The sequence below is a fragment of the Coturnix japonica genome, chromosome 2 (genome assembly GCF_001577835.2).
Source record: "Coturnix japonica isolate 7356 chromosome 2, Coturnix japonica 2.1, whole genome shotgun sequence".
Classification (NCBI taxonomy): domain Eukaryota; kingdom Metazoa; phylum Chordata; class Aves; order Galliformes; family Phasianidae; genus Coturnix; species Coturnix japonica.
In genome coordinates, this window is record NC_029517.1 from 115,437,990 (window position 1) to 115,454,904 (window position 16,915).

General features: G+C 44.0%; 1 protein-coding gene across 1 annotated transcript; it reads right to left on the reverse strand.

The window, feature by feature from the left end:
- Positions 1-11,277: 11,277 nt before the first annotated feature.
- On the reverse strand, positions 11,278-16,914 carry RIDA (reactive intermediate imine deaminase A homolog). Its single transcript, XM_015856154.2, has 7 exons — positions 16,787-16,914; positions 14,580-14,685; positions 13,940-13,994; positions 13,081-13,149; positions 12,352-12,407; positions 11,841-11,948; positions 11,278-11,459 (listed from the first exon to the last, which is right to left on the reverse strand). Exons 1-6 carry the CDS (start codon positions 16,849-16,851, stop codon positions 11,880-11,882), a joined length of 420 nt encoding a protein of 139 aa, XP_015711640.1. The 5' UTR covers positions 16,852-16,914; the 3' UTR covers positions 11,278-11,459; positions 11,841-11,879.
- Between the last annotated feature and the right edge of the window lies 1 nt (position 16,915).

Here is a 16,915-nt window from a genome sequence, read left to right on the forward strand (position 1 = left end):
ACAGAATTATCAAGGTTGGAAAAGACCTAGAAGATCATCCAGTCCAACCATTACCAATACTTCCCGGCTAAATCATATTTATCAACACAACATCCAAACGTTTCTTGAACACTCCCATGGTCAGTGACTCCACCACCTCCCTGGGCAGTGCATTCCAATGCCTGACTACTCTTTCTGAGAAGTAATACTTCCTAATGTTCAGCCTGAATCTCCCCTGCCGCAGCTTGGAACCATTCCCTCTAGTTCTATCACTGTCTACATGAGAGAAAAGGCCAACCCCCAGCTCATTACAACCTCCCTTCAGGAAGTTATAGAGAGCAATAAGGTCTCCCCTGAGCCTCCTTTTCTCCAGGCTGAACAATCCCAGCTCCCTCAGCCGCTCCTCATAAGGCCTGTGCTCCAGACCCCTCACCAGCTTTGTTGCCCTCCTTTGAACACGTTCCAGGGCCGCAATGTCTTTCTTGCAGTGAGGAAACTGGACACAGTACTCGAGGTGCGGACGCACCAATGCCGAGTACAAGGGGACAATTACCTCCCTGTTCCTGCTAGTAACACTGTTTTTGATGCAAGCCAGGATGCCCTTGGCCTTCTTGGCCACCCGGGCACACTGTCGGCTCATGTTCAGCCGAGCATCAATCAGTACCCCCAGGTCCATTTCCTCCACATAGTCCTCCAGCAACTCTGCCCCAAGCCTATAGCGCTGCCTGGGGTTGTTGTGGCCAAAGTGCAGGACCTGGCATTTGGTCTTGTTGAACCTCATTCCATTGGCTTCAGCCCAGCTCTCCAGCCTATCCAGATCCCTCTGTAGGGCCTTGCTACCCTCAGGCAGATCAACACTCCCCGCCAATTTGGTGTCATCCGCGAACTTACTGAGGGTGCACTCAATGCTCTCATCCAGGTCATCAATAAAGATGTTGAAGAGGACAGGCCCCAGCACCAACCCCTGGGGAACACCACTCATGACTGGTCTCCAACTGGATTTAACTCTATTTACCACCACACTCTGGGCCTGTCCCTCCAGCCAGCTCCTTACCCAGCTGAGAGTGTACCCATCCAACCCACAGGCTGCCAGCTTTTGTAGGAGAACAGCATGGGAGACAGTGTCGAAGGCTTTGGTGAAGTCTAAGTAGACCACATCAACAGCCTTTCCCTCATCCATCAGATGGGTCACAGGATTGTAGAAGGAGATCAGGTTGGTCAAGCAGGACCTGCCCTTCACGAACCCATGCTGGCTAGGTCTGATCTCCTGGTCATCCCACACCTGTCGCGTGATCTCCCTCAAGACAATCCGTTCCTTTACCTTCCTTGGCACCAAGGTCAGGCTAACAGGCCCGTAGTTCCCCAGATCCTCCTTACAACCTTTCCTGTAAATAGGAGTCACGTTGGCAAGCCTCCAGTCTTCTGGGACCTCACCCGTTAACAGGGAGCGCTGAAAGATAACGGAAAGCGGCTCAGCGATCACCTCCGCCAGTTCCTTCAGCACTCGTGGGTCAATCTCATCTGGCCCCATGGACTTGTGACAGTCCAGTTGGAGTAGTAATTCCCTGATCGCTTCTTCAAGAATCACAGGGGGTTCAGTCTGCTCCCCAGCCGAGACTACCAGGTCAGAGCGTGGGGAGCCCTGGGAATAACCGAGATGACTTTTAAAGACAGACGTAAAGAAGGCATTCAGAACCTCTGCCTTTTCCTTATCCTCTGTGATCACATTCGCAGCCTCGTCCAGTAAAGAATGGAGATTCTCCTTTGTCCTCCTCTTATAGTTGATGTATTTGTAAAAGAGTTTCTTGTTTGTTTTCAACCCAGTGGCCAGCTTAGATTCAAGCTGGGCTTTTGCCTCTCTGATTTTCCGTCTACACATCTTAGCAGCCTCTTTGTAGTCATTCTGAGTTGCTCTTCCCTCCTTCCACAGGTGGTAGATTCTCTTTTTCTCCTGCAACCTTAAGAACAGCTCCCTATTCATCCACGTCGGTCTTCTTCCCCACCAACTCATTTTGCGGCTCAGGGGGACCGCCTGCTCCTGCGCCTTCAAGACTTCCTTCTTTAAGAGCAACCAGCCATCTTGGACCCCTTTGTTCGCTAAGACTGAACACCAGGGGACTGCTCCTACTAGTCTTCTGAACAAGTCAAAGTCCGTCCTCCGTAAGTCTAAGGTGGCAGTTTTGCTATTCTCCCTCCAGGCTCCACCTAGAATCAAGAACTCTACCATTTCATGGTCACTCTGTCCAAGACAGCCCCCAACCTCCACATCTCCCACCAGACCTTCCCTGTTTGTGAACAGCAGGTCTAGCGGGGCAGCTCCTCTCATGGGCTCTCTCACCAGCTGCATTAGGAAGTTACCCTCTATGCATTCCAGGATAAGCGAGTTAATGCAGCTCTGTGCCATATATAAGTAGAAATCAGAAGTTTGACCCTATCTGGCACCAGCCCCAGCCCTATCTTGCCTCCATGGGTCTTGCTTGGGGGTATGCACCACTTCTTGTTTGCATAGTGAAGTCTTGAGTAACGCCAGCAGTACATAACGCTTTATGTTTTCCTCAGTGCCCAATGCATAATGAGTCTATTTTGGTGCCTTGACCACCTACTCTAAGAAGTGATGCTTTACACCGGGCTCGCTTACGCAAGCAACTATAAGACATCTTTCACTCAGACAGCAGTGCTGTGCTGTGCGGTGCCGGAGCACTGACAACAGGTTGCCGAGAGGCTCCGGGGTCTCCTCCTTGGGGACCTTCAGTAGAACTAAAAAGCGGACACCCCCGTGTTAAAACCTCTCGGCGCTCCCTCCACAGATCGCCCAGCAGGAGCCCAGCTCCTCCTCACCCCCCCGCCCCGGCCCCGCCCGCTGCCTTCCCCTCGGAGCTGCAGAGCCATGGGCTGCTCCAGCAGCGCCCGCAGCCGCCCCCAGGAGCCCCCCAGCAGCAGCGGGGCGCCGACGAGGGGTGAGCGGGGCCGGGGGCTGGGCGGGGGGGCAGCGCCGGGTGCCCTCCCTATCGCACAGGTGATGGGGGAAACCTGAGGGGCTCTCAGCTTTAGGGGCGAAAGCAATGTTTCCCCTTTCATTTCTTCCCCAACAAAGTTTGGGGACCGTTATTATAGGAGCTCGCAGGTAACAATCTTGAGCTCTCCAATACTCGCATCCTATTTCCTATGGGAAAACCTACTCGCTTTTCAACTTACTGCCTTTCTTTCCTATATCCTTCAGTTCTAAGTACCACCCTGCCGTCGTATTCTGGCTGCAGCACCCGACCTGTGTTGTGTTCACCCGCTAGTTGGGCTGCGTGTCTTTAGTTGTGTTCTAACCGAGTTGAATGGGAGAGGGGAGTTTGGAACAGATGCCTCTAAGCGTGCTATTAACTGGAACAAAATATCCACAGCCTCACTGGGCAACTTGTTCCGGTGTCTCACCACCCTCACGGTAAAGAATTCCTTCCTAATATCTAGTCTAAATCTACCCTCTTCCAGTTTAGAGCCATTTCCCCTGTCCCCTGCCTCCTTTAAATCACAGCTTCAAGTTCTTAGAATTGTCACGTTTTGTTTTTCAAGCATCACTGGGTGGAAAAAATCACACAGAGAAGTTAAGCTGACAGATGTAGCTATTGCCCGCTCATGCTGCAGCATGCATAATCCCAATGCATTATTATGAGCAAGCCATGATACAGCTCGTGGCAATACCTTAATAACCAATGCATTGAAGACCTGGGGTTGCACCATGTGGCTCTAAGCCTTGCTGACATCCAGCTGGCACACAGGTTAATTACAGCACCAGTGAGGAGGACTGGGACCTCAGAGCAGCTCTGTACCTGCTCCCCTCTGACTGTCACCACAGGAGCTGAGTGGGCTGAAGAGGTGTGTGTCCCCATTGTGGACCCCCTTCCTGGTTCAGCTGCCCTTTACAAGGGGAAATGATTTTAAGTTGAAGTGGGGAAGATTTAGGTTGGGTATCAGGGGGAAGTTCTTTACTATGAGAGTGGTGGGGTGCTCGGAGAGGTTGCGGATACGCCATCCCGGGAGGTGTTCAAGGCCAGGTTGGATGGGGCCCTGAGCAACCTGGTCTAGTTAATGGGGAGGTTGATGGCTCTGCCTGATGGCTCTGACTATAGTAATAACTATCCCAGAAAATGCAGTTCATCCAGATCTCATCATTATTACACAGCACATTTTGTGCATGACCTCCCAATCTTTCAATCCTGACATTCTTTCTGAGAAGGTTAAGCTCAAGCTCTCGTCAAACTGAATGTAATTAGAAAGCGATTAAACCAACCTGATAGGTGGGTAGAGCTCATTCTGAGTATTCAATGAATACCTGTCAGGGCGATTTTGCCATTTCTTTGTGCATAAGTTTTGCCTGCCAAGAAGGGCTGTTTCTTTGAGGAGGTTGATGAGATGTGAAAGAAGAGGAAGTTTTATCTAGGTGAGTATTGCTGTCATTGGGTGGTTTGCTGAACATCATATCAATGGTAGTTTAGTATTTAATAACAGAACAGGTAGGTGTCCTGGTGGGTTCTGAGCACCTCCAGAGAAGGAAAGTCCACAGCCTCACAGGGTATGTGTGAGAGCAGCAGCAGCTGCAGTGTGTGAGCTCTGACAGGCAGTGCTTGTGTGGTGCAGGCCCAACTGGGCTCATTTCTCACCTAATTGATGTGCCCACTGAATTATCTGTAATTCTCTTGCTTTCCTTTGCTGTGACTGATAGCATCATCAGGGGAGAACTCCCCACTTGCTGATGATTACAAAGCCATAGCTGAACAAACACAGCTGGAAGCAGTGGAGGATGTGAGCCTGGCCTCTGAGGAGCTGAAATGGGGTGAGCACCCACCAGGGGAAGAGGCCACAGCTGTGACTCCAGCCTTGGAACCAAAGATTGACTCGGTCCCTGAGAGAGAGGAGCCAGAGGGCACCGAGCCACCATATGAAGCACTGGAGCAGAGCTCGGAGCTGCCATCTGTGTGGAGAGAGGAAAGCACCGGGACTTCACCACCAACACTGAGAGACAATGGTGGGCCTCCAGCGCCAGGACCAGCAGAGGACAGTGGGCTGGTGGAGGGCAGTGGCAGCGTTGTGGTGGAAATCATCAAGAAAGCAGACATTGCTGAAGAGGATCACTTCATTGAGGGTAATATCTGTGCTTTTGTAAACTCAGAACTAATTCTGTCTCCAGAGACTTGGCAGGGAGTCCTTTTGAGTTTAATGAGAGCCACCAGAGAGCTTCTGGAGCCAGAAGTTTGGTCACGGGCTCTGTCCAATGCAGGACACATAAGGATGTGGCTGGTGAAGCCTCAGGCTTACAAATGCGTGCTGTAATAAATCGGCCTGGAGATCAGTCACAGGGCTTTGGCCACCAAGCAACTCATGCTGCTTGCAGGACAAGAAATGGAGTTTTGTTCTTATTTGATCAAACTAGAAATAACATGGAATGACAGTGTGTTAACTTGTATACATTTTCTTTCCATAAGGTGTGTAAAGAGACTTTCCACTTTTACACCCTGGTGTATAAGATACTTAGGACTTGCTTTGTTTCCCCTTATTCTTCAGTAGCTGTGTGAGTAAAGATGAATTATGTAGTAGCTTCCCTGCTGCAGCCCGGATGCTGCAATACTCTTTTCTTCCCATTGCAAATAAAACTGCAAATACCTAAAATAAAGTCCAAAACCAGGAAAAAGAGTGGTTTGAACCAGGTCAGTATTTAGAATGTTTAATCAAGGGAGTGCCATGGGGAATTGGTGAAAGCATGGAAGGGATTTTATGGGCATATGCCTGGATGACAGAAGGCAATGGGGAGCATCCTGGTTGCTCCTTGCTGACCCACTGAGCTCCATACCTCTGTGCAGTGCCAAAGCAAAATCAGGAAGGAGCTGGGGCACGCAGCGTTCTTACAGACGATCCTAATTTGATCTCCATCATTACCGTTCCCAGATGAGACGGGAGAACAGGTGGAAACTGAGCTGCTCAGTCAGATAGTAAGTGGAGGGCCCGAAACAAAAGAAGAGGAAACAGGAGAAGCTGTGGATGGCGCAGCAGCAACAGAGATAGGTATGTTGACAGGAGGGAAGGACTGCATGGGTTATGGTTCAGGAGGCAGAAGCTGCGCTGTCCCCAGGGTGCACATTTCTATCATGCAATGATTAGGGCTTTCCTGAACCACTTTCTGCATTTCCTTGCCTTAGCAATAGTGTATTTCTAGGGACACGGGAAGAGCAGCCCTACTTCTGTCTCCTTAGCACATCTCAGATAGGAGTGCGCCAGTGCAGACTACTCAGCAAGCAGCTGGGAGCAAGAAAAGCAAAGAGCACTAGGAATGGGACAGTGGCCATTTACATCTGGGGTGCTGTTATGTAAGGAAGCAATTCTTCCATCTCGAAAGGATATTGAAGAACTAAAGATTCTGGGCAGGGAAGCAAAATTGCTGAAGGGAATGGAAACATTCATACACTGTGAGAGATCAAAAGCATTCCAAGCCTTTGCCTCTGAGAGGATATGACTGAAAGGATACGAGCTGATTGCAGCACGAAATGAACAGTGCTTTAAAGGTAGTTGAGGTTCAGCTCTGAACAAGGAGATGCACTCTAAGGGTGCTGAATGGCTCTCTGGGTTTCACACAAGTGAAGCCTAGAAGAAGAAGGTAGCCAGGTAGAAGGTACCCAGGTGGGGTGGGGGAAGAGGAAGCTCAGCTGGTAGCTGCATGTGGCTGCTTCACGTCCACACAGAACATCCTTACAGATGGTGGAGAAAAGCAACTGCCCCCTCCGTGCTGTGGTACTTCAGGGAACTTGCACCTTGAATTCCTGTAGGGTATATTGAATACCGAGATTTAGCCTACATTAATCGCTATGTTATTTCTTTTTCTGTGGGTTTCAGAGACAACCAGTAACAAGGAATAGAAGCTACATCTGTTTGAACATCCTCTTCTTGGGCCAACCCTTCTGTTCACATGAAAGCTTTTTGATCTTGCTGCATTGGGAAAATAGAGCTGTTATAGATGGAGCCATGAAGCGGAGTAAGAAGCATCAAAAGAGGTTTTATATATTATATATGTTTTTGAAGTCAAGCTGCCGAGACTTCAAGTATTTGAAATACCTGACGTGGTATCTCCCTGCCACAGAGTGCCTTCCATACATTGCCAGCACAGCAGGATGATTCCTACAGATGTATAACCAACCAGTTTTCAATTAGGAGCCACTCCAGGTTTTAATTTCAAACCTCTGAAACCTTCAGCATTACATAGGGTAAAGAATATAGTGTAGACTGGCTTTAGTTTGATTTTAATGGTAGTGCAAGCAGAAAGTCAGAAAGGGAAGTCCTGCTTCTGAGAACTCCTGTAGGTGCAGGTAATGCCTCTGAGTGACCACACAACCAGGTTATGGAGCTGCTGCTCGGTTAGCACACATGGTGATTTAATATGGTGTCTTTAGTAACGTAGCTCCTAACATACACTCATGGCTTCTAAAACAGGCACCTAGCCAGTGGCTTATAGAAGCCTGTTCCCATAGGAGAGGTCATCATTCCATTCCTCCATTTCTCCAGGAAAATCATGCATTCAGGAATGGTGCTTTGTTCCAGAGCACTAAGGAAGCATTTCAGAGTTGAAGCTGAATGGCAAAAACCTTCAAACAAAGTTTATGTTGAAAAGAGGCCCCAAATATAACTGGTGTTATGGAATGGAGCATAGAACTTTCATCTGATGGTGAGTGACACAAAGGGACTCTGTTTTTATTGGAGACTGTTTGGGAGACCCTCTGGCATAAGCAGAACCCAGAGGGAAGGTCAAGCATCTCAGAAGGGCAAACACTGCTGTTTCTATTAGCTTTATTGTACAAAAGCACTTCAACAAATTTTATTGTCAGCAGCAAATTATCAAAATCCCCTCTAAGCTAAATTTTGTGCTGCGTATGCATGCCTGACTTCAGCTGACTTCTGTCTGTATTAAATATTTTAATTGATATCCCTGGCCTATCAGCTTTTTCTACTTTAGCTGATATTCCTTAGCCCTATCACTGCATTTAAGGTTTTCTGCCTGTCAGCAATCTTTTCAGACTGCAGCTATTTTGTCAGCTTCTTGTAAAGGTCACCTTCCTGCAGGCATACAGCCCGGGGTCCTCCACCTCCAGCAGCCTCAGTGGCTGAGTTCCTCCTGTATGCTGGGGATTTGGTTTGACTAACAGCACCTGAGCTGGTACCACCCAGCTCCTAAATACAGGGAGTCTGCTGTGCTGATTGCTTGCAAGATACATGTTAGATCTGGAGATGCAGTTTGACTGGCTCTTTTGAAAGATTTAAATGCAGAACTGATGGCATTTCCATGGCAGATGGTACAACATTAATAGCACCAGCAGAGACAGCACTTGGAAATAGAATAAGAAGATACAAGAGAGTCAAGATAACCTGTTCACCTCAGAATCACTCTTGCTGCCACCATTGTTACAAGGAAGACAGGTGACAACATACACTCCTACCTCCTTATTCAACTTTTTCAATCATGAAAAGCAATGCTAATTGGAAGCAAGAGGAGGGTTACCTGATTGGTGACTCAGCAGCTCAGCCCTTCTCTGTCATCTTCAGTCTTTACATCCCTTGCAATTACAACAGATGAAAGCTATATTACCTTTTCCTTCCCAGAAAGTGAAACATACTTGATGCTGTACTAAACACAAGATGTTACTTGTATAAGTTACAAGATCAGAACTCAGATGCCAGACTTATGCTGAACATCCCTCCCTTGAGAAATAAGACAATCACTGTCCTGCTGAGGCTCAGTATTTATGGTCACTATGCTACTAAAATACAATGCAGTTATTTGCTTCTGCAAACCTCTGGACATCACAGAGATTGCCAAGGGCAGAAATCTGTCTGTGGATCAAACAGCTTTCTGAGCTTAAGATACAGCCGCAGAGCTAGTACAATGTACCTCAGTATCTTATTGTAAACATCACCAAAATAAAAATGAGTTTTCCTAAATGCACATCAAAAGCCAGACAATCTTAAGTCTTAGACTTTAGCCAAGCTACTGCTTACCATTGCATGATATAGTAAGTGTTGAACAGAATCCTAGAATGGCCTGGGTTGAAAAGGACCACAATGATCATCCAGTTACAACCCCCTGCTATGTGCAGGGTCACCAACCAGCAGACCAGGCTGCCCAGAGCCACATCCAGCCTGGCCTTGAATGCCTGCAGGGATGGGGCATCCACAGCCTCCTTGGGCAACATGTGCATCACCACCCTCAGTGCGAAAAGCTTCCTCCTCAAATCTAACCTACACCTCCCTGTCTCAGTTTAAAGCCATTCCCCCCCCTTGTCCTATCACTACTCACCCTTCTAAGCAGTCATTCTCCCTCCTGTTTAGGAAAAATAGGACCCTTGCATGAATAAATCTCTAATCTAACTAGAAAGCCAGACATTTTGCTTCAATTACTGAAAACCATAGCCTTAAAGAAGTTAAGCTTGAACCCTGCTGGCTCTATGCAGCAAAACATGTTAGTGTTAGGATCCCAGAAGCAACGCAGCTTGGAAAGGTTGGCTTTTCTACTCAACGCATAACTTCTTTCAGATAAATACTGCATGGAGAACAAGGTGCTTGCAGCAGCAGATTAGGGCAGGTGAAGTTGTTATACATTTTAACAGAGAATAAAGTTTAATTAAAATTGTCTACCAAGCTTTATTTTTGTGTTGTTTAATCTGTGGGGCAATCATTAGGAGGGGAAAAAAAAAAAGCTAAAAGAAAACCCTGGGAGAAGGTGCAAATTGAGGAAGTGCTTTGCTTTCATAGAACTAAAGACCTCATTTTGTTTCATGCCAGCAGCTCATTCTAGCAATCAAACAAAAGCTTTGCTTACCTTAATTCCATTTAAATCCAGCTTGAAATATCTTCTACTTCACTAAACCAAGAGGTACTCACAACACTTGTGTTTCATACTGGATAGTTATATGGCTCTGCTTTTTATAATAAAGAGCAGCATCAAGAAATATAAACAACTGCTTTCAAAAAAATAAAGCTTTAAACATCTGTGGAAGGCCGATTGTTTGTGTCCAGAACAGCTACATCATAGCTGTAAATAGAGCTGCTTTCAGTTATTCAGTAACTTATGAACCTGAAGAATAAAAATCAAAACTGCCATCTAGTGTTAGGTTGAAGATTAGCAAAGCAGCAGTATGGAACAATTAAGGCAGGCATCTTACATTGAAGCATGTTGCAAGGTGTAGCTGTTCTATTTACTGTACAAAGATGAATTTAGCTCACATTTAACATCACTGAGATCTGCTGAAGGTGAACTATAATTCTGCTACAGAAACTGTTAACTGTTCTGCTGGAACGCAGTTACGTGAGCAAAGCTGTAACAGAAACATACAAAAATAAATTAGGAATCTGCTTAAATACTGTAATCCCCCTGCATTGTATTATTCTTAACTGACAGAATGAAGCAACTTTTGCTCTAAGTTTCATAGAAAGTTATATTCACATTACTACCAACTTCTAACAAACCTGATGGCGTTTTGGTAGGATTGCTTCTTAGAGCTGTAGGAAATAAAAGACATTGACAGTATAGCCAAAGAGAGAGAGAACAAAGAGAAGCCAAGACTAAAAGCATTCATGTGTAGAAAGCACTTATGTAGCAGATTCAGGCACTTCTCAAAGGTCGCTGCTTCAAAGTTCAGAAAGCAAAGAGAATTTGTTCATTTACCCTAAAATAAACCAATATCATGTTAAGTAAATAGTTGTAGGGGCAAGACAGGGAATCAACTCTAGCGTGAGTCAGCTATTTTCAAACTAGTTCGCCTCTTAATTAAAATCATTAAATAAAAACATCCATTTCTACTTGCTTAGCTGGAAGATGAACACAGAGGAATGGGATGGCTTACCAACACCAGCCTGACTTCTCAGTACTGCTTAAACACACCAAGCAGGTTCATTCTCTCTCTTAATGGCAGAGAGAAATGCCAAGAACCATACTGCTGTGGTAGCTGAAAGCTTTCTCTCTCAAAGGACTGTTTTCGCCCTTAGCTTTTAGGCAAGAGATAACAAACCTGCTCTTTAGGTTTGAATCATCTCTTAAAACACAAGATAGGGGTGTCGGTTTGGGTTTTTTTGTTTGGTTTGTAATGGAGCACCAAAGTATAACCAGGAAAAGTTTGCTTCCAGAAGAAACAAGTACATTTTTAAACATGTGATTATTTATTCTCATTAAAAAGGTTTTTCCCCCCACCCCATACAATTGGAATGTCTCCCTCCCTCCCCCCCTACCCACACCCCCCCAAAAAAATTAAAAAATCACAATATAGTCAAGGCTGAATGGCTATGAAAAAGACTATGAAAAACATATCAGGTAGAGAATCATTTGCAGCTGATTTGTAACTATGAGGACATGATTTTGGAGAAGCATCACCTTCTTCTTTCTAAAATCAATATCCACCTGGATTAGCAATTGCTTCAGTGTGAAAAATGTAATCGAGTCTCAGCACTAAACCACTCTGCAAAGAAAGCATTTAAAATAATTTAGAAACAAATACAAATGAATTTCCCAAAACACAGAAGTGAAAACATATGCTGACCAAGACAAGTGCTCTACTGGTTTCCCATTTGACTTCTTCCAGTATTTAAAATGATTACTAAAAAAGCTACTCTTAAAATTAATGACTTTTGTACGTCCTGATCACCCACAGTGTAACTGTTACACAGTTACCTGAAGTGTGTACTTTAATATCCTAATACTGTCACAAAATAAGGCTCCTGTTCTCCAATCAAACCCAACAGACTTTAAAGGCACACCCATAGGTTTCAGGCTTTGCCTGCAGAAGTCACTATAAGCTTGTATTTCATAGACTAGAAGGTTGAAATCAAGAAGAAAGCACCTTTCCATGTAAGCTTAGTGTAGGACATTTAGTCTTCACTTATGAAGAGGCTGGAACATTCTGGATGGGTCCTTGAACGGCAATAGCTTCAATCTCAATTCGGGCACCCTGCAAGAAAGCAATGAAGAAACATATTAGGAACTTGAAATACCTATTTAATGAAGCTATTGGGTATATAACATGACCTAATATGAATAAAGAATGACACCTGGAAATTATATATTCCTGACAGTTGCATTACTAGCAATGTTAAAAATTCACTTTGTTCTTCCTGAGGTATTAGAAACCCTTATTTCTAGGGTTGTAGCCACCTTTCACTATGCAGCCAGGTTCTCCCATGTTTTCAGAACTTACGTGCAGGAATAAGACTAATATTCCTTAAAGTAAAAAAATAAATACTTAAGAATATTCAATCAAATGGTCACAATGGAGGCTATTAGAGAATAAGAGCTCAGTTATAATGTTTCAGAAACAAAGACTTTCAGGATTCATTTTTGTAAGTTACACTTACTATTGGCAAAGCAGCAACCTGGAAGGATACTCTGGCTGGGAAGTTTGATTTGAATACTGCAATTGAAACAAAAACATCCACTGATCATTTGAGTTGGCTTGATAAACAAAGCTCAAAATCATTTGTATAGAATGCAGTCAAGTTTCAAGTTCAAAAGTACAAGACATAAATTTCAGTCCACACTCTCCTTTCTCCAACTCCTACTGCCTCCCATTCGTTTCTCCCCTAGTTTTCCACCCCCCCCCCCCCCCGCACCAGTGACAATTAACACCAAGCTCAGAAATGGTACATTCATACTCCAGCAGGCACAAGGCAGGTTAATAACTCACATTAAAGAGCAGCAACAATTGCCTTCTTTAAAAACAGGCAGGAGGGCTCTTTGGCAACAAGTAACTAAGCATCCAGCCAATCTGTTTTCACTTCGCTTAACATACTCAAGTCCATTTTGACATGTAGAAGATTGTTCATCTAGGCTTCATTCAATGTGAGATGCTGCTAAGTAACTAAAACCCGAACCCATATAAATAAAGAACTTCTTTGCACAGACTCCCAAATTCTTCTGCATAACATTCACTAGTCGCAAATGAATGTTCTGTTCTTACATCGTATTTCTACTGAAGTCTCAAAGAACCTGGGACTATGTTAGCTGAGTCGCTGAAACACTTCATTTATCATGAATATCATCAATTCTGCAAGCTGTACTGGTAAAAAAGTAACAAGTCTACTTACTCTGTCCATAAACTTCATTCATATCATTGAAGTCCTTCATGTCTGCCAACAAAACCGTGGTCTTCACAACTAGAAATTAAATACAGTTATTTTGTATCTTTTGTATAAAAGTTTGAAGTCTTTAATGCAGTTCTTGCTCTTATTCCAAGTATCTCAAATATTTTAAACACTTTGAAAAGTTTTACAAACAGATATTGACCATCAGAGCAACCACCTGCAGAACCACCAAGAAAAACTGAATATATAATGCATAACACTTGTATATTCTCGACCTGTTTTGAGAACAGCTTTTCCATTTTAGATTTCATTACAAGCCCAGTTCTTCTAAAAGGGACCAAGGCAAAGACTGATTAAAACAAGTTTTAGTATGTCAACTGTTGGCAAAAAAAAGAAAGTACATCATAAAACCTGCTGCTAGAATAGTCCTAAGACATCTGAGGATATGGTCTATGTCAGGACTTTCTTTTTAAACCCATGACTGCCCAATACCAATTCTAAATTTGGCTCCATTATTTGAATCAGTCAAAAGATAATGAACATGCCTGTAACACAGATGCCACAGAAACAGACCTGTTTTTATCTGGAGTAAAGGATGCTTAAAATGCCTGTGGTCAGTTGTAGCTTTACCTATATATAAGCTGCTTCAGCTTGAATTGAAAGTGTTAGTACCATGGACAGAAGCTTCAGGTGAGAGGCAGTAACCCACTGATACACATCACACAAAAGACTGGCACATTAATCCATTCCTCTATTGATAAAAGATGCACATTTATAATCAACTTATTTATTTTAAAGGTTGATTTTTTTTTAGTGAAAGTGAAAATAATCACTTGTTTGCTACCTTCAGACCAGCACTTACCATTGCTAAAGTCACAGCCTGCAGCTTTCAGGATTTCTCCCAAATTTTTAAACGCCTGTAGAGAAATGAGACAGAAGTCTGTATGTATCACATAGGTTGTATATAGGCAAGTATATAAACATGAATTGAAACCTAGCTACATTTAGGTTGTAGCTCACCCAGCAGGCCTTCAATAGTCAGAGCAAAATCAAAAATAGATTAAGAACTGTATTAGTAAATAGTAACTTTTTATGAACTCCTAATAATAAACCATCTATTTATCAAATGTGAAAACAATACAGCTTCACCTCATCATATCTACTACCTCACACAGCTTCAGCTGGAGAAACAAGTCTTACGGCAACTCAGAGGCTCAAAATATCAATTCCTTCTTATACGAGATACAGATAGTTTCCCTGACCTCCAGGTTGTTTGGATGGAGAATGACAGTGAATGAATTATTTCCTGGTTTTACCTCACTTTGGAAGATTTAAGTCTCCTCAGTCTCTCATGAGCCTACATCATAGAATCACTGAATTACCCAGGTTGGAAAAAACCTTGAAGATCATCAAGTCCAACCACAGCCTAACCATAGTACCCTAACTCTAACAACCTTTACATTTAGCATAACAGAAAAGATTATTGCTAGAACACATCTTACCTGCTTAGCTTCTTCCTTTACACCTCCAGGGACAAGCTTCCCACTGGAAGGATCTAGACCTACCTGTCCTGCAATGTACATGGTCCGGTCTACAAGCACTGCTTGGCTGAAGAGAAAAGTGACATTTCAGGTTGAAAGTTCCCTCAAACTATTTAACGACTCAAAAGTACTGCATGAAAATATGAAATGCACTTAGAACATCTGTTGTTCCGAGATACTATATCATAAACTGAATTGGAAAAGATCTTTGATATCAAGCGCAAACATCAACCTGATTGACGCTTCTCCTCTCACCAGGTAACCTGGGTGCTATGGTGGCTAAATTACTTCAGCAGATGAAGAATCTAAGCTATTTTTTACATGTACATAAGTGTGCTTTTGCTGGAGTTAGAGATGTCAATAATTGCTAAGTACTACAAACAGATTGGAAGATTAAAACAAAGACTTTAACCACCTAGTAAACATTAAGCAAGAGACAGAGCACACATCAGATGGTTGAAGTACTTTGCAAAGGAATTGGAGAAAGACTCTTTTCAAAGTGTTTGTGGTGTGTCAACGTGACCTTTCTTATCTCTTGACATCTGATAAGAAAATACATTCCTCTGATAGTTGAACAAGCCCCTGAAATTGCACAAACTGGAGTTAAGCTCCAGTATCTAAATCAGGACCCCAGCTTCACTTCAGCATCAGTGGAGAAAGAAAGCTACTCTTTAATGAATGAGTCATTAAATCTCTTAATTGCTCAGTCTCTTTGACAGGAGATGTATATATGAACACAAAATATGTTCTTAGGTTTTCCTTTCTAGCACATCATAGTTTGAGGTATTAACCATCAGACTATAACTTGTGTTTCTATTGAACACGTAGGGAGTCAAGTAACAAGTTATTAACACTCTCAGCTCTCTGGAAAAATGAGATTGTCTTATACTGCTTATAGTAAAGGAAAAGACAACAAAAACCCTTATTCTTATGGAGCTTCGGAAGATCCCAAATCATGAGTAACTGTGAGGAAGGTAGAGGGAGAAGCACAAAGCCTTTCACTGCTGAAAATGCTGATCAGGCAATCTGGAGTCTTCTCTATTCCTCCACTTTCTTCTCCTTGTACAGTTACCATGGAACCCCCCATTCACTGCCACTTTCAACAACTCACTAACTCATGAATATACTTCCAGTGCAGCCAAATGCATGAGCAAAGTTCAGAGACTCCAAACACAAAAACTGTGATCAAACTTTAACTGCAGATGCGTCCTGTAACAAGGGTCAACTGTGCATCTCTGCTGGAATCATAAGGAGTAGTTAAGTGCATGCCACACATCATCCATATCTCAGTACACTTGAGTGCAAAGCTATATAGACATTATGACCTTGGCCAAAACAACACCATAACCCTCAGACAAATGGCATCAAGAAACATGCTCTTCAATGATGACAAGTGGGAAAAGTTAATCAGACTTGCTTTATACAGAGTTACTACCACAAGTACAGCATCTCTGTGCATACACACACATGAAATCACTGGAAATTAGAGGAGTTTAGTAAAGGAGGTACAAAGTATGGTGCAAATTGCACACAGGACTGTAGCAGAACCAGGAATACGACCCTTCTATGCTAATCCTCCCATCCATATGAAGCCCTGATTGAGCTCTATGCTCAGAACTGAGATGGAGCAGTTATTTCTTACGCAATTATTTGTTCAGTGGACTTTGAAAGTGCACTGGAACATGACCACTAAGTTCACCACTAACTCAGTTGGTGTTGGCCCTGCAAGTTCAACAACATGCTGCACAATAAGCAGCATTCCATTAACAACTACCAGCCAGCACAGGACATGGGAGCACAGTTAATCTATAGCAGAAGGCTATGTAAAGACTAAACCATTTGGTGCTGAAGAACCCTCACTTTCCACACCTCAGGTGCTCTCCTACCCACAGGCAATGCCAAGCTCTGGCTGCAACCATATCAAATCCACAGGGACAACAAAGCTTTAGTAAAGCTCCAAAGTGCCACAGGTGGACAAGTCGAAACCTGAGGGAACTGCGTTTATAACAGGAAAACGCAGCTTAATCCCGTTATTAAGAACCCCCAGACAGCACTGTGGTGACCCCCAGAGCTTACACAGCAGCCCACCACCCTTCATTAAACATACAAACCCCCCCGTTACCACACGGAACAATAAACCTCCAACAATCCTCCCCTACGAGCCGTACCTGTATGAACCCAGCGGCGTAGGAGCCTTAGCAGTGCTGATGATCTTCCTTACCACAGCAGCCATGGCGACAATCACCCTCACAGACCAACTCACTGTCCCTCAGCGCCCGCCTAAAAACCCTCCCCCG